The sequence below is a fragment of the Cucurbita pepo genome, chromosome LG19, assembly GCF_002806865.2.
Source record: "Cucurbita pepo subsp. pepo cultivar mu-cu-16 chromosome LG19, ASM280686v2, whole genome shotgun sequence".
Lineage (NCBI taxonomy): Eukaryota > Viridiplantae > Streptophyta > Magnoliopsida > Cucurbitales > Cucurbitaceae > Cucurbita > Cucurbita pepo.
The window spans coordinates 986,667-1,005,035 of record NC_036656.1 but is presented as its reverse complement, the minus strand read 5'-3'; the positions used below and the strand labels follow the sequence as shown (position 1 = coordinate 1,005,035).

Genomic DNA, 18,369 nt, shown 5'->3' with positions numbered 1-18,369 from the left:
CTACCTTGACAGTTCCACAACCTATTCTGGTAGCCATGCTTGTCCGTTCCTAAGGATGACTTAGCCATGCTTGTCCATTCCTAAGGATGACTTAGCCATGCTTGTCCATTCCTAAGGATGACTTAGGACGTGGTCACATAATTCTGATACCACGTGTTGCTACTTGACTTAGGACCTCCCCTTTGAAATCCAAAGCAAATTGTCATCTCTTTGGCAATCCTTCATAGGGAATATCCTTTACCTCATAACTTATGAATGGCATAACGTGCACTTTGCACTCTTGGAAATCCATAAATTTGAACTTAATCTTTGAAGACTCCAACCAAAATCATGCCGCCGTGAATTCCATAGCTTCTCTCGTAAAGTTAATGCCAACTTTTTCAAAACTCCCTTGGGGTAATGGTTTGCTTGAGAGATCTTTTAATTCCTCTAGTAGTCGCCATTACCTGGGTGAACTCTACTGTCTAAGCCTACCACATGATTTGTATGGGCCAAAGGTACTTGACATCTAGAGTTATGGTTACGTGAGGCGGGGTCAAAGGTACCTAATCGTGTATTGGGCCTTAAGGTATCTTGTACCCAAATCCATGGGTTGAACGCCACGCACTTTGCGGCATCGGCTCTTTGTCTTCGACCCAGTCTGCTATCACATGACCCCTCTCGGGCTCCTAATCGTCTCTGGACACTATAACTCAGATCAAACATTCTCTCATAGGGTTAACGTTAACTTCTTAATGTCTTAGGGTGTTATCATATCTATCACGAAACCCAGAACATACAAGTTCATAGAGGTCTTACAACATATCATATACTACTAAACAGGGTTAGATGACACTTGATCGCGACTAGACATATCGTCAAGCTGAATCATAGAGGTGTATGACTCTCTATCCTAAGAATAATCTATGGGGCCTAAAACCTAAGTGCTTTAATACCAATTTATCAACCCACTTTTCTCTTTTCGATTTATATTGGTTTCTTTTTATTTTCATTCCCATTTTCACTTCAAAAGAAAATAAATTTCAATTTTGAAAGTAGATTTTATAAANAAAAAAAAAAAAAAAAAAAAAAAAAAAAAAAAAAAAAAAAAAAAAAAAAAAAACCATTGACCATTTTTCTTAAATTGAGTTACTCTAACAACTAAGTCTACGGTAAGTAGATACTATCTGCTTTGGTTTGTTACCTATCGCTTAGCCTCACGTTTGTATAACGTATCTGTTAGGGATAGGTTTCCACATCCTTATAAAAAAAACATTTCGTTTTTCTCTCCGTGAGGTCTCATAGTTACGATCAACCTTTTTTAATTTTAGTGTGGAAGGTTAAAGTTTATTGAATTTGAAATGTTTTTCAATAAGAAATTGTCCAAAAAAGTTTCATGACCCAATCAAGAAAAACAATTAACTATCAAAGCTATGAAAATCAACCCATTGAAACTAACATTTAAGAACAAAACTCCTTCTATTTTAATGCAATATTTCAAGTTTCCATTCTTAATTGAAAGCTATTAATGTTGGTAGAGTTGCATTTTAACTGTTACCAAGTTGAAGTATATAAAAGTGTTCCTTCCATTTGTTTTCATCACTCTTAGCTTTTCTTGTTCGGTTTTAGGGTCGGGAAATCCTTTTCTTGTTCGGTTATATCTGAAAGTTTCGAGTCTCGAAACTAGGTAACACAATTTCCATATTTCTATCTTCTTCCCCTTAAATTAATCGTAGAACTCAATTATCTCGATCGGGAGAGACAACCCATCAAAAATTTGATGAAGATCTTTTGATATATTTACAATTTATCAACAAAATTCCTCATTTGATCTCATTTCAATTGTTGAACAGGAGTTCGATTAAAAAATGGGATACCGAATCCTTTTAATTTCGGTTCTTACTTTCGTCCTAACCATTTTGGGTCATGATGCTGTAACGGGTAGAATTGTGGTCGATGGAACCACAACAATAGCGGAAACGGATGAGAATTTCATATGCTTTTAACTCTGGACATTTGGCCTCATGATGAATGTCGTTGGCCCAAGCTTTGCGTTTGGGACGGTCATGCATCTATGCACAATTTGGTGAGAACATATGAAATCAAAAGAAAATGAAGAAAAAAATACAACTAGTATTTTATTAATCGATTCTTCTTTTTTTTTTTGTTTCAGGATTTAACTCTTCCGATCCTTAACTGCTTATCTTTTTGTAGCATACTGTTTCTTCGTAAAAATCTACCCTAATTTACTCTCTATCATTAGCTTTCAAGTCGGTAAGGATTTGAGTAGGAGGTACTTTGCAAGACAAATTGATTTATAACGTTGGGGCCGGTTTCAAGGGAACATGTCACCCATTTCAAGCAGTCGAAGATTCGTTATTTGACTTCTCAGTGGGATGTTTGNTTTTTTTTTTTTTTTTTTTTTTTTTTTTTTTTTTTTTTTTTTTTTTTTTTTTTTCGTTTCGAATACCGAAACTTCTTGTCGTCTTGTAACCCAATAGGGCGATTGTGATTTTTGGCTTAAACGCTCTCTTGGGTAAGTACAAGACAAAAGGAAAATGGAATTATAGCAATGCCGAGGCTCTTATTAAATACACCGTAAAGAAGAATTATCAAATAAATTCATGGGAGTTTGGTAAGCTAAATAATACTCGGGAGTCGATTATTCTGGGTGATTTAATGACTATAATTCATGCTCACTGAGGCATACATCATTGCTACTACAAAGGCAATGAATTGGCTGGAGTTAATAGTATTGGTGCAAGTGTTACTACAGCACAATACGCAGAAGACCTTATTAAGGTTCGAGAAATCATAGATCGTTTGTACGACAACTCCCAACAAAAACATGGATGCAGGTTCGACTGTTCTTGCTACCATTCTCATTATATATATATCTAAATTGTAGCGTGAGTATTGAGAAAGTGTCTTTAGTTTGTAGGTGACGACCCCAAATTGATATACAGATTCATTAATTCTATGTATCTTTCTCAAGTATCAAACACATTTAAACAACTCAGAATGTAATTCAAAATAATGCTCCTTGGGCTGCTGCTTGGGTTGGAGAAGCCGGTGGAGCGTATCAAGGTGGCAGTCCTCATATTTCTGACAAATTTATCAATAGTTTTTGGTAATCAAATCTATTTCAACTTTTTTCCGTCGTGATTTGATTTGTCTCCATTTAAATATAAAGAAAAGAACAATACTCAAGTACTTACAAAATGAATTGAATGCATTAGGTATCTAGATCAGCTCGAGATGGCTTCTTCGTACAATACAATAGGCAGACTTTGATTGGTGGGTTCTATGCCGTCCTCAAATCCTCAACTTTACTTCCTACACCAGATTACTATGGGTAACCATATCTCTTCTTCTTATATATTTTAATTACCATATTTATACAAATCTCACTTCGTTTCGTTTTTTTATATCATTAGTGCACTTCTATTTCACCGACTTTATATCATTCGTTTCGTAGCTATGCTCATTGTTCGAGAGGAAGGGTAAGAAGTCCATTTTATATTTAAATAACTAAAATTTTATCTGATACCATTAACCGGTCCTAATTCGTCATTTTCTTGTAGCCCGGTGTGACGTTGCTTTTCATCAATTTGAGCAATACAACTCACTTTATAATCGACATTAAAAACCCCATGAACATGAGTTTGCATAAAAGGAATTCTCGAACAAAGGGTTCTCGTTTAAAGCATAGACGAAAGAGAACAGCTTCAAGAGAGGAATATCATTTAACTCCAAAAGATGGTCTAGTTAGAAGCTCCACCGTGCTTTTAAATGGATATCCATTGGATACTACAAAAGAGGGAGACATACCAAATCTAGGTCATAGTAACTCTTCTATACATATTGCTAGGTGGTCCATTGCTTTCATTGTCGTTCCCGACTTTATAGCTCTAGCCTGCAAGTGATTTCGTTGCCGCTCATTCCAATTGATACTCAATTGTTGAATCTCCTTGTAATACTTGAGTGAAGGAGAGGTATATAAATAAAATGAAACCATATCCAGATGAGAGAGATCCTAAATATATGATTTAAAAGACTCGAGAATTCATACTTATACCAACAAAGTCATTACTTATAAAATTAGAGTATAACATCAAAATATGCTTGAGACAAAAAGGACGTGATGGCCACATCCTTCTGTATGACCAGATTATTTCTATATGCATGCCATTGACGTTTTTAAACCAACTCAAGCAAGAACACAATCAAACTTCAAGGTATAGTATTTCTCTACATATGATCCACGAACATGCAAGGGTGCCCTAGGCGAGCTTTTCAATATCCTCTCTAGACCTATACTCTCTAGACCTAACTACGAGCTACCACATGCTCACGCTCTCGAAGCCAATAAAATAAAAAAGTAAAATATATAATATCGTGAATATAACTAGAAAAGTAGTCGATGACTATCAGAGAAATAGAACATGCATGAGATACCACATTTTAAATTATCAGTTAGTTATATAGTTCATCACGACTATAATACTTTACTTATAGATAATCATATTCATGGTGTTACATATAACATATGCATAATGCCATACATATATGCACATATATTGCTAAAACATACCCAATCATTCAAGTAGTTAATGAAGCTAAGTAGACTATGTTGAGCCTCGAGCCGAGAAAAGTCAGTGGATACCTAGTATGCAATGAGAGCCTGTGTATAATTTTAATGTTGCTAGTTGAGGCAAGGGAGTGCTCGGGAGCTCTACAGCTACAAAGGGGTGTCAACCCGAAAGATCTACAGCTACACAGGGAGTGCTCACGTTCCCTACTTTATCATACTTCAAAGTAGTTCAAACATAAAATTCATAAAACAATCATACCTCGTCCCCTCTCGTAATTTATCTACTACCCCTCTCTATAATATATATATATATATATATATATATATTTAGTTTAACAATATATGGAGCACGAGAATAGAACTCAAATAGTATGAAACGATAGAAATGTATTGAAAAATTGAATGATATGAGTACAAAATGTTTTGAGTTTTTTTTCACTCAAAGAAGTATTTTCTTAACAAATAGGCAAATTATTTCGGATCGGACTCGGAGAAGACCATCTAACGGGTCCTTTGGGCTTGCAACTTCGAATGGCGGATTCGGGCATGGGTGGCATTGCGTTCGTTCCCTTAGGAAATAAAAGAGTGTCGAAATCATTAGAGGTTGGAGGCTTATCCATGGAGGGTTGAGGTGGTGATTCCTTAGTATCCAAAGCAAGAATGTGTCTTGAAGTTGCGATGATGGTGGAGGGAGAAGAGATGGCAATGAGAAGGAAGAAGATGATGGCAAGGAAAGCACCACCTCGTGGACCCATTGATCCAAACAACTTTAATAGTTTGCAACAAATGGATGGATCATTGAGTCCACTTCTTGTGTTTATATATAAATTTGTTTTCTATTTTTGTGCATTTTGTTCCTTAAAAAATTCAACGAATTCAATTATCCATCCATTTATTTTTGTGGAGATTTGAACCACCTACTCGGGATTGACCACTTCAACTATCCATCCATTTATTTTTGTGGAGATTTGAACGAGCTAACCTGATTGGACTAGCCAATAGCTCAAAAGTTATTGGATAATTTTCATTTTTTAATATAATTTCTATTAAAAGAATGTAAAATATTATATTCGTAATACATCCAATAACATTTAGTACACAATTGCACTTTTGAAGGCAGCAGACTAGCGATTGTGCGGCACTCACTTTCCAACGATAAGTGAGCTAAGCCAATTTGTTCTTGCGTCGCCTACGGCCAAGCGACGTATGATCGAGCCTCTAGCCTCGTTTTAAAAGAAGGTTTTAGAAAACGAGGAGAGAGAGATTTTAGAAAGAGACGTTATATAAGCAAGCAAGAGAGGGATAACAACGCGGTCACTGTGACTCGTCCTTATAATTTTGGACATTTTGTATGGTTTATATTAGTATCTTGATTCCTAGTTCTCGTTTTGTAAATAAGTTTGTACTTGATTTCGTCTCTTAATTACGGAGTTGTTTGTTTTTAAATTGCGTAAAATTTTATCGTGTTTTAAAATTTCTTGCTTTTGCGTTCATCCCGTCAAACCTAAGTTAGAATACCTTGATGTAAAATCGAGTCTCAGGTCACGTTTAAATCGATGACACTTTTAAATATGGTACTAATGATTTCATCCATATAGTAACAATAATTATATGAAAACTTTTAAAAATTTAGAATTGTTTTTAAAACACTTTTGTAAAGTTCAAGAGTTATCTTTGAAACTGCGTATTAACCGTTTTTATCTAAAACAAATTGTAAAGAGTGTATTGTTTAAATAAAATACAAGTTTTTGAAAATTTATATACAGCCAGATTCATGATGAAACAACATAAAAGTAAATTTTACGAGAAAGTTACCCTTACCCTTGTATTAAACAGAAAAACTAGCAATTTTACCTCTTAGGTATACGAGAGAAACTACATGATATTTTGAATATATATCCACCCGTGATCAGAGATATGCAGATTTCGAGACGTAAATTCTACTCTGTGTCTCATATTGAGTTAGCTATAGGATCACAAGCTATAATAGTATATTCTGAAAACTCCAAATTTTTCTTAGGTTAGATAAACAGAATCGTCACAAAGTTACGTCACAAAGTTACTCTGTCATGTTAGAGAGAAGAGAAGAGAGACGCTCTAACACGACAGAGCGTGTTTGCGGAAATTTAGACATGTATTTAGAAATGGTTCATCTTAAACACAAGCTAGTCACTAGATACCGATATGTCTGATACTACGCTGAATATGTAACAACAGAAAAAACAACCATAAATACTAATGATTTGGTCATAGAATTGGCTAAAAACTCCAAATTCTTCTTATGTTAAATAAAGAAAACAGTCACAGAGTTGCACATGAAGAGAGAAGATAGATCCTCTAACACAACCTGAGGTGTTTGCGAAAATTTAGACATGTATTTAGAAATGGTTCACCTCAAACACAAGCTAGGCACTGGATACCAATAGGTCCGATACTATGATCGATATGTAACAACAGAAAAATGACCATAAATACTAATGATTTGATCATAGAATTGATTGTCGATAGAATGAGAGATACGAATGCTTTGCCACAAAAGCGTACAAGGTATACCTTTAAAGGATTTCTGAACGAGTAAAGAATGTCTCGAATTGCTTGATTGGTAAGTACTGTGTTAAACGAAGCTGGAATCCCGAGTAACGACAAAACAATGTCGTGTTACAAAGCCCCAAGAGACCACCAAAATCTGCAAATGTTAACATACTTTAGTATATGTTAACTTACTTTGTGAAAATGATACAGTTCTTCAAAGTTCGACCTCGTTTCTCTGATCGAGGACAAGTAGCTCGAGTAAAATGGATGATATCAAACTTTTCCATGATAGAAGTACCAATTTTGCTCATCCTTACAGAACATTAGCCCTCAATTCCATGAATTGTGGAAAGAACTGTAGCAAAACAGCTATGAAGCAATTGGTCATCAATTGGTACAAAGAATATGTTCAAATAATATTACTCTACTGAGCAGGAGAAGCCAAAGAATCTGAATATATTTCTCTCTTCAAATTCTCCCAAACATCCATGCCTTCGGGATGATGATGCACATACAGTTTTAGGAATCTATTTTCCGAACACGCGACAACAGTTCTCAATGCTAACGTTGGGTCGGCTGCTCCTTGTTCCTTAAGCCAACTATACATTGACAACCTAAGAGTGACCCTCTGAGCGGAATACGAAAGATATGAAGAGAAATTTACTAGAGCCGAAACAGGATACCCAAAAGTATTCACAAGGAGATCAATCTTTAGTTCTATTATATCCTTTGATTGGTTAAGGATTTGCGGAGAAACTTTGATAATTCTGCGAACATCCTTCTCGTCGATGCCAGCTTCCACAATACAATCGAACCGCTCTTGGAGCTCTTCTCCCTTCCCTCGAAACACCTTGAACACTTCTTTCATCTTACTGGAGTTTTCTTCTAGTCCTAATTTCAACAAGAACTGAGTTTTCTGTTGCTTTGATCTTTCAACTTCCCCATTGTCTGGAAGTGGCAGAACTCTTGTCCCAAGCCTCCAGTTCTTCAATTTTGCTGGATTCTGAAAGATAATTTGACGAAGCCGTTTCTTTCCAACATTCAAGATAGAGAGCAAGCTGTTAGTCTTTTTCAGAGTACACGATCCTAATAACAAGGGATGAGAGCGGAAAAGGTATCCTATCTGTTGCACACCCATGTCGATTTCATTGAAGAACAAAAGGCATTGCCTTATATTTGAAACGAACTTACCAACTCGCATTTGAGGGAATTGCAGGAACACGGAATATATCTGCATCATCGAGGATCCCATTTTTAGTAACAATCCAATTAAGGAAAGTGATTTACTTCCTGAATCCTCAAATAAAAAATCTGGACGTAATCTGATTAAATCAGCCAACTTCTCATCACTGCAACCCATGTGTTTAAACCAGAAAAGAAGCCCAAGAATTTGCTTCCAGTTATAGGAATGACCATCCAATAGTTGTTCTTCAACCCAGCTTGGTTCAAATCCAATGTTCTTCAATTTGTCTAATACCTTGACAAACCCATTTTTAACACCCCCAACCAATAGATAGGGGCTACAAACAACAAATTGGACAACAGTAGGTTGGTCAAGACCGAGCTCTTCATACGCTTTTAACTTCGATAGCAAAACACCGTAGTCGTAGCGAAATATCTGAGTTGCCTCCTTATAAATCTTCCCTATCTTATTTCGTTCAATACCATAGTTACACAACACATGATAGTTCTCAAGCAACAAATCATTATCACTCAAGAACATCACCTCGCGCGGAAGAAATTCATTATACTCTGCAGGTTGCAACCCCACACTCTCAAAGAAAGGTTCGAATTCATTAATAGGATGGTACCGCAAAAACCGAGTAATCGACCGCCCAATCTCGCCCTCATTTTCAACTCTTCCCAGAAGTTTTGCAAGAAAGATTGGCGAATTTTTACTTATATTCTCAGCATCCATAAACTGAATCCCTCTAGTAGAATGCAAATACTCCAACAAAGCATCCTGAGCCTCCTTTCTAATGGCTCGAGAAATCCGATGCCCGTTTCCACTACCCGTAGTCGAATTTCCACATTCTCCCGATTGGGGAGCCTTTTTAGTTCCATAAAATCTAGGGTTCGAGAAAACAGGGGAAAATCCAATTCGCCAATACAATACTCGAACTAAGTTAAACTTGTTATCAGCAATAATCGGAGAAGCAACCAACGAAAATGTTTTGAACTTTTGCAAGTAGGACATGACAGAATACACAGTGTACGCAGTTCAATCTCATTACATATATCAAAACTGAAATTTCAAAAGGTACCTCTTCCAACTGTTGGATTGAAAAGTCCGATGGTTTCAGAGAAATTTGAAGTAGAGATCTTCTCTGAAATTTTGTTTGCTAATAATGATTAGCCGTTGTGAAGGAGTCGATTGAGAGTCCGAGATGATTTGAGAAGGGCGGCTGTGCAACCATTTCAAATTTAGGGCTTTGAATCCTTTTTCTGGATTTGCTATTTAGAACTTCCAATCATTTCGATTTTGTGGCGAGAACAATAAGCCAATTGACCGATATATATATATATATATATATTCATCGGTTAGCTCCTAATTTCATTTGGGTCAAAAGTCTATTTTATCCCTTTACGAGTTGTTTGTAATTTTAGTTAAGTCAAAAGTCCATTTTACCCCTTATATTTGTACATTCACTAATTATCTAATTAATAGTTCGTTTATGATCTAATTTCCTTCTCGGGCCCAAAATCAACCCTAAACCTTATACGAGAAAAAATGAATTCCAGCTTGTGAAATTACGTTTCCAGCCCTCTATTTGGTCAAGTTTTCAGATTAGTAGACTTATTGAATTGACTACAAAAGTCATTTTCACTCGTACAAATGAAAAGATAAATCTTTGTAAGTAGCAGTTTTTAACTCATTCCGGGTTAAGATCGAGTCGTTTATAATCATCGGTGTTATTAATCTGCTCATTTAACGAATTTATACAGAGATTTAACTTTTTCGTGATATAGCCTTAAACAAACTCATGGTATATGATAACCTCACTCTATTTTATCCCTTTACGAGTTGCTCGTAATTTTAGTTAGGTCAAAAGTCCATTTTACCCCTTATATTTATACACTATCACTAATTATCTAATTAATAGTTTGTTTATGATCTAATTTCCTTCTCGGGCCAATGAGAAGATGAGATTCAATTATTCAAGTCCCAAAATCAACCCTAAACCCTATACGAGAAAAAGTGAATTCCAGCTCGTGAAATTACGTTTCCAGCCCCCTATTCGTCAAGTTTTCAGAATCGTAGACTTATTGAATTTACTACAAAAGTCATTTTCACTCGTACAAATGAAAAGACAAATCCTCGTAAGTAGCAGTTTTTAACTCACTCAGGGTTAATATCGAGTCGTTTATAATCATCGGTGTTATTAGTCTGCTCATTTAACGAATTTATAAAGAGATTAATTTTTTCGTGATATAGCGTTAAACAAACTCGTGGTATATGATAACCTCACTCACATGTCTCTACATAAACGATTGGATCAAATCATTTGTAACAATTACCAAATGAGTTTATAAAGAGTGTATCAGTGTAACACACTCGATCGTATTCATACACTATAGACCCTTTTGGTTATATTCTTAAACATGATTCTCTCGTATGTCAACCACACGTTGTTCAAAATTACACTAATAGCCTCGAATTATAAATAAAAATAATTCTAAGTACTCATTGGACATATCTCGATAATACTTATAGACTGTAGAATGACAAGCAAGTGAAAAGGAATGCTCGTAGAGTCGACTTTCTCCTATTAAATTTAACCCTTTGTCACTCATTTTACTTTGAAGATCGATATTACTCTATGAGTTTGACCGCATCGAGAGGATCTACGGGTCCATATAAGATGGAGTACACAGACTCTATCTCGATATTAACGACTTTGACCTATTTATTTTTGTCGTCATTCTTCGTTACTACTTTGAGGGTAACAAGCTTTCAATCACGACTGAACTGAATTAAACAAAGGAACTCACATCTCAATCATGTAAAATTGATAGAATACGAAAAAGAGTAAGAGATTAGAGAGTTCTCGAGATTTGTTATTCTTCCGTGTAAGTTCCCTTCCTTTGAGATCTCACATCGACATTCTTGCTTTAATCTATAATTTTTTGTCTTCTTTTCCTTCTGATGTCAACAACGACTGAATTAGGGTTCTTATTATTCCTCTCAGGTTTCACAGCAACAGAATCAATATCAGGGTCAGTAATTTATTTTCAAATTTGCCAGTAGGGTTATTTCTAGATTCTGGATCGAGGGTCCCCCTTATTTCCGGGAGCGAACTCCAGGCGAATATGAAGCGATCCTCCTTTCATCATAGAGGGGTAGGTGACTTGAGAATGACGATAGGTCCCTTTTCCCGACAACAGATCAGGACAAAGGGCAGAAGGACCTCTCGATTCCACAACCAAGATGGATCATGTCAAGCTCGAATGATTCTAGACATGCAATCCAAACTACATAGAATTGCAAAGAAACTTAGCAATTAACTAGAAGAAACCATAAATGCTTTTTTTACTGTATTTTTCAAGTCTCTTTTACAAATACAACATACATGACTTTATATAGTCTCAAAACGAAACTCTTGACATTACAGGACGCTTACCTCCCTTCACCACGTCCATGGAGATGGTCCTACAGGGTTCATAACTACTCCTCTTACTACAGGACGCTTACCTAGCCAACATTTAGATCCGGCTCTACCCAAACTTTTCTAGTTTACTCCAGCATTCCCCACTTGTTCGACTGTTGCTGAGCAATTTTTGGGTATCAAACGGACCTCCCTAGTAGTTAATTTTAATATGGCCGATTTCCCCTCTTTTGCCATCAGTTTCGCTACGACACTCGCTGCTCTAGCTAATTTTAAGATGCATTATTGAAATTACGATCCACCTAAAATTTATAACAATGAGAGCTCGATTTTTATCAGGTGGCATGAACTGAAACATCTTTTGATAATTTTAACGGCATTAAAAGAAAAGAAAAAAAAAAAAATTAGGGTTATTGTTTTTTAGGACAAACACCAAATATTCCTTCACCACCAGAAGTGTAACCCTTGGCTTCTAGGGTTAGGGTTTTCAGTTCTTCTTCTTCTTCTTCTTCTTCTTCTACTTTACCTTTTTCCCTTTTCAATTTCTTTTCTCCATTTCACGCTTCTCTCTCTAATTACTGCAACTGCTGTTCCACTTCGTTGCTTTATTTTTCGATTTAATTTCTGGATCTCGATCTCTGTTTCTCTTCAATGGACATGCGTAAGCGGAGGCCTGAGTCTGCCTTCAATTCTAATGGCACCTTCAAGAAGCATAAGCAAGGTTCGTTTTTTTTTTTTTTTTTTTTTTTTTTTTNTTTTTTTTTTTTTTTTTTTTTTTTTTTTTTTTTTTTTTTTTTTTTTTTTTTTTTCTCTCTTTTTTCCGGGTTATTGTTCTGTTTTTTGAAGTGGGTGTTCGATGCTCTGCCTCTTTCCTTTGTACAACTAGTTTGAATCTTCGTCTGGTTGCTTATGAGAGGGAGGAATTGAAGGGAAAATTATGTGCTTAGTCAGTGGTTTATTTTATTCAATGTAGAGGGAGTGGAAGGAATTTCACTTTCCTGATTTAATTCGTTTCTTTTCTGAAGCTAGAAATGTCGCTTTTGCTGTCTTTGTTGTTTTTCTTTGGATTTTTGAGTTGATTCAGAAGAGTTAGTGACCATGTGTTCGAGCCCCCTGATCTGATGGCTGGAATACTCTTTTAATAACTGCAATCTGCTCTTTGAAGATGGTTAGATCTGAATTCAAGTGAAATTGGAAAGGGGTAATTGGAGGGCCTGTAGAACGGTGGCTGTTGGTGGTGTGAGTTGGGACCATGTGAGGGGCTTGGTTTCCGTTGTCATCCTTGCAAAGTGTCCGTAGGGTTCAGTATTGAATTGTATTATTATGGCTAACTGTAGAGCCCTTTTCTTGATCTCCTGAACGGGCTTGGGATGATCATCAGCCATCCTCTTTTCTGTTTCATCTTGTGCATATTAAACGAACAATCCTTTTCTTTTATAAAAAAAATCGAAAACAATATCCTTAGTCTAAAGCTACAGAAGTTCACGAAAAAGAAACCAAATGGAATTAATGAAGTATTGCTGGAACTATGTGAGACATGCCCCCAAGGGAAAACTTTAATTTGGGTAACTGGAAGAAACTATTCTCAATTGTTCCAAAATTAATCTTTTTATGCTCATCTTTTCTGGCGATTAGGTAGTTCTACAATGCATGTTCTTCAATGGGAATCAAGCAACCAATGAAGCCATTTAATATTAGATCACTCTCTCTTTGTCTTTTTTAAATGTTCCTGAATTCCGGAAGAATGTCAGTTTATCTTTCGTTTTGTGCTTTGGAGGATTAGTACCTCTGATTGTACCCCCATGGAAGTTTTCAAGTCTGAGTTCAACTCAAGGAATTTGGCCATCTAGCTGACATCTTGATGGGAACTAATTATACTGAAGTTAACTGAACCCTTTTGGACTATTCACAGCCTTTTTAGTTTATAACCTTCAACTCTCTCAAAAACATTGTTTTAGAATTCTTTGCTTTAGATACTCGTGAAGGGGTAAGGACAAGTAACTATGTCGAGATTTAGCTGCACAGCCTAAAGTTGAGTAGCTTGACCATGCTGTGGTTCTCCATCACTTCTAATTTAAGCTATGCTGATGTGGTTAATTGTAATAGCATAAATCCACCCCTAGCAGATATTGTCCTCTTTGGACTTTTCTCTCAAGGTTTTAAAATGCGTCTGCTAGGGACAGGTTTCCACACCCTTATAAAGAATGATTTGTTCCCCTCTCCAACCGATGTGGGATCTCACAATCCACCCCTTTTGGGGCCAGCGTCCTTGCTAGCACACCGCCAGGTGTCTGGCTATGATACCATTTGTAACAGCCCAAACCCACTGCCAGTAGATATTGTCCTCTTTGGGTTTTCCCTTCCAGGCTTCCCCTCAAGGCTTTAAAACGCGTCTGCTAGAGAGAGATTTCCACATCCTTGTAAAGAATGTTTCATTTCCCTCTCCAACCAATGTGGGATCTCACGTTAACAACATTTAGGTCCAAAACTAACTAATCTTTCTCAGTAATGGCAACTATTTTGTTTAGATTTCCCCTTTTTGGGCAAGAAATGGTAATGACATTAACGTAATTGTAAGTTTCTATCAGCGGTTTGATCTCTCTCCACTTTTAATACCTCATAATTGACCTTCACTGAATTATCCAGTAGTTTGTTGAGAATGTTGATGATAAACAAAGAATTAGAAAGGGAAACCCTTGCCAAACACCTCTTGATGCAACTATTCTCCTCCTTGGACTAGAATTTAGAATTGCTAATGTAGCCTTGAATCCAATTTCTCCATTAATTGTGAATTTGAAAGCGTTATAAAAAATGTCCAATCAATTTAACTCCTGTAGTTTTATTTTATGTTCTGCTGAAATTCATATTCTCTATTTTGGGCTTTTAAGTTCAGTGATACGTTATTTTATCCTTTATTCTTGAGTTCAACATTCAAGCCATTTATTATGAAATAACACGTAGTTTTTAAAGCTCTGGGCTTGTTGTAACTTAGAAATACCTGTTGCCATTCATCAAGGTCGATCGTTAGTTACTTTGTCATTTGGTGACTAGCTCCTCAGCCTTCCGGCATATTTGAGTGGTATACACTTCTTTGGAATATGAACTGAATATCTGTTTGAAGAATTATGACTTAAATAACAACTCCTCAATATCTTGAGTTTTTCTTTCTTTAAGCAGTGAGTGATGGAAACAATTATTTATTTATATTAATATATCTATGTGCAAGGTACACATTAGATCAAAAGAAAAGTTAAAATTGTTCTGGCAATAGGTTTATTGTATCCTTAGGTCAGTAATCAAGGCTATAATGAAGGCTTGGAGGCTAAAATATTATCCTTCCATTGATGAGATTCGGTTCTAGTAAGGGTTCTATTTTTAAATTACTTTTTTGGGTCTTGAGATTTCATCACGATTCAACGAGAAACTCTTGAAGTTACCAAATTCATATATTAAGAAGTTACTCTACAGTAACAGAAAGCTACAAACTATTTAGTAATATTTTAGTTGCCTAAATAATTCTAGTGTGAAGATATATTAAAGTATTAGAGTAAAAAATCTTAACAATTTGTAACTGAGAAAGAATAATTAATGTTTTGCAACAGAACTGGAGCCCTTATCAACTGTAGGGAGCAAATCGAAGCCATGCACCAAGTTTTTCAGGTTCATATCTTACCTACCTAAATAAATATTTGAACTGCATATTATCTCTCCTAATGATTTAAACCTTCTGTAAGAATTTAATTGATCGTGAATTACAAAATAAAGCCGAGTAATTGCGCTTCTGAAAACTGGGAATACAGGTATAAATCATTACTCTAAGCCTTCAACGAAGTAAATAATTGATTTAAAAACTGAACATATTTATGAGTTTAGAAGTTTAGAAATTTAAACTTTGCTCAATTGCTACCGAACTCAGAGTCTCTCTCTCTGTTATTTTGCACTGCACGTGAAAAACAATCTCATTCTCATTGGTTAAAACTTAGTTAGTTTGATCCATTTTATGATCTGAGTTCAATTTGGCTACGTTGTATCCTATTGATGTTGAGTCATTCTATGGATCACGTAGATCTCAATTTCTTGTCTTGGTATTTGTTTGTTGCAATTCATTTCCTTCAATCCTTCGTTTCGCCTCTATAAATTATTGTAACCATGCATCTTTATACTTCTAAAAAGGTGATCAACCACAATTTTATCTTGTCTCAGTAAAATTATTTTCTAATTGTTCATGACGATATTTTAAGTGCCTAAAGGTTTGAATTCTTTGATGGGTTAGTTCACTTGTTTGGCAGGGTAACTTTTCAACAGAATAGAAAAGGGGAGAAAATAGAAATTGTCTTTTATTGTTTTCATGTTTTGTTACTGTTTGTATGATCATTAGTCATCGTATGAGTATATCTTGGTGCATGGCTTGGAGGGGGAGATTGATTGGGGAGGGGATTGATATATTTGCAAGTTCGTTCTTGTGGGGCTGCTGTTTTTATAGTTTCCTTCTTTGTTTTGTATGCTGTATGTACTGTCTACAGAATAGTCTGTGTTTAGATTTATGATTTTCCGAGGAAGGACTGTATTTGTTCTTGTTTTGCTTGTGTTTTGCTCGTGTTTTGTGTCTTGGTTTGGATGATCTTATAGGTGTGTTTATCTTCCTGGATTTCAGTACTGCTGGGTGTCCTTTTGGTGAAAGCTGCCATTTCTTGCATCACGTTCCTGGTGGTTATAATGTTGTGGCTCAAATGATGAATCTCCCACCTGTTGGTTCTCAACCGTCCAGAAATATGGCTGCCCCGCCTTCGGTCACCAATGGCGGGTCCTCTGCTCCGTCCCAAGTCAAAACTCGCATGTGCAACAAATTCAACACTGCCGAAGGCTGCAAGTTTGGCGATAAATGCAACTTTGCTCATGGAGAGTGGGAACTTGGGAGGCCTCCATCTCACGATAATCCCCGTGCTATGGGAGGACATATGGTTGGTCGAATGGGTGGCCGAATGGACCTGCCACAACCAGGTCCTGCTGCAAGCTTTGGTGCTTCAGCTACAGCGAAAATCAGTATAGATGCCTCCCTTGCAGGAGCAATCATCGGCAAGGGTGGGATCAACTCGAAACAGATTTGTCGCCAAACGGGTGCCAAACTCTCCATCAGGGACCACGAATCAGACACAAATCTCAGAAACATAGAACTGGAGGGTACTTTTGAGCAAATTAACGAAGCAAGTGCAATGGTGAGAGAGCTTATTATTACGGTATCAATGGCAGGACCCGGCAAAGCCCCCGGCGCGATGGGAGGAGGTCCCGCTCCTTCAGGTAGCAACTATAAAACAAAGATGTGTGATAATTTTGCAAAAGGTTCTTGTACTTTTGGTGAGAGATGCCATTTTGCACACGGGGCGGCCGAGTTACGCAAGTCTGGAGTATGATCATGTGCCTGATTTTGTGTAGTTTTAAATTAAAAGAAAGTTTTTGTTTCAAAGCATGTGATCGACACGAGTGCGATATTGAAGTCGGGTAGGGTTCTTGTTCTTTATGTTGTAGCTTTATGAGCATCTCTTGTTATTCCTTGATTAGAAGATAACTGAAGATAATTAAGTTATTAATTTTTATGATTCTTACCCATTTTCAATGGCCATTGAATGTTTGCATTATCTGATTAGGTTAGTGTTTTGCTTATGTTGGCCATTAAATATTTAGATTGTATTCGAAACTCAAAACATTTCCTCATAACTCTCTTAAAATATATATATCCTCTCGTGCCATATCCGACTATAAAAGACTATTTATGGAGAGTCGTAGCCTTAACACTCTCATGATAGAATGTTGAATTCTAGTCACCCAAACCCATTGACACCTGTCTTAAGACCATATTGCACTCACAGTTAATCGGGAGGTCATTATCTCGAATTCTTGTTCTAAAACTGTTATCTCGAATTCTTGTTCTAAAACTGCTTTGTTAAGTCGTGAAGCACAACTAAGAAAAATTCTTAAAAGGTTTGCGCTCTGATCCCTGAGTCAATCATTTCTTCACATGCATAAATCTTTCATAAGCATCTTGTCGCGATCCCTGAGTCAATCATTTCTTTACATGCATAAATCTTTCACGAGTCAATCATTTCTTCACATGCATAAATCTTTCATGAGTCAATCATTTCTTTACATGCATAAATCTTTCAATCATTTCTTCACATGCATAAATCTTTTATGAGCCAATCATTTCTTCACATGCATAAATCTTTCATGAGCCAATTATTTCTTCACATGCATAAATCTTTCATGAGCCAATCATTTCTTCGTATGCATAAATCTTTCATAAGTACAATCACTCCTTTCTTCATATGCATAAATATTTCTTCATATGCATAAATCTTTCATAAGCATCTTGTCGCTTAGTATTCAAAATCTTAATTTCTTAGTGTCTTCAGTAGTATTGTACTTTTTCTCTTGGTTCACCCAATCCCCTTAAAATCTTGCACACTTACCCTTAATATTATAAATGAGAAAAGAGAAAAACTTTGATTTCCGAGTACTTTGAAGGTTACTACAGGTGAAATTAGACTTTGTTAAGGTTGAACTTAGGCAATCGAAACTGATGACTTGAGTTCATCTAGACAAGTAAACTTACTGCTGGAATGCCTAAATACTTGGTTGAATGAATCATTTAATGCATGA

General features: G+C 36.1%; 2 protein-coding genes and 1 pseudogene across 2 annotated transcripts; 2 read left to right on the top strand and 1 right to left on the bottom strand.

Annotated features, from left to right (window-relative positions):
• Positions 1–1,847: 1,847 nt before the first annotated feature.
• LOC111781596 lies at positions 1,848–3,905 on the top strand (annotated as a pseudogene).
• Positions 3,906–6,828: 2,923 nt separating this feature from the next.
• On the bottom strand, positions 6,829–9,584 carry LOC111781149 (transcription termination factor MTEF18, mitochondrial-like). Its single transcript, XM_023661598.1, has 2 exons — positions 7,332–9,584; positions 6,829–7,259 (listed from the first exon to the last, which is right to left on the bottom strand). The coding sequence occupies exon 1, from the start codon at positions 9,300–9,302 to the stop codon at positions 7,530–7,532; it is 1,773 nt and encodes a 590-aa protein (XP_023517366.1). The 5' UTR covers positions 9,303–9,584; the 3' UTR covers positions 6,829–7,259; positions 7,332–7,529.
• Positions 9,585–12,144: 2,560 nt separating this feature from the next.
• Positions 12,145–17,332, top strand: LOC111781148 (zinc finger CCCH domain-containing protein 31-like). Its single transcript, XM_023661597.1, has 3 exons — positions 12,145–12,433; positions 15,315–15,372; positions 16,367–17,332. Exons 1-3 carry the CDS (start codon positions 12,364–12,366, stop codon positions 17,121–17,123), a joined length of 885 nt encoding a protein of 294 aa, XP_023517365.1. The 5' UTR covers positions 12,145–12,363; the 3' UTR covers positions 17,124–17,332.
• The last annotated feature ends 1,037 nt before the right edge of the window (positions 17,333–18,369 follow it).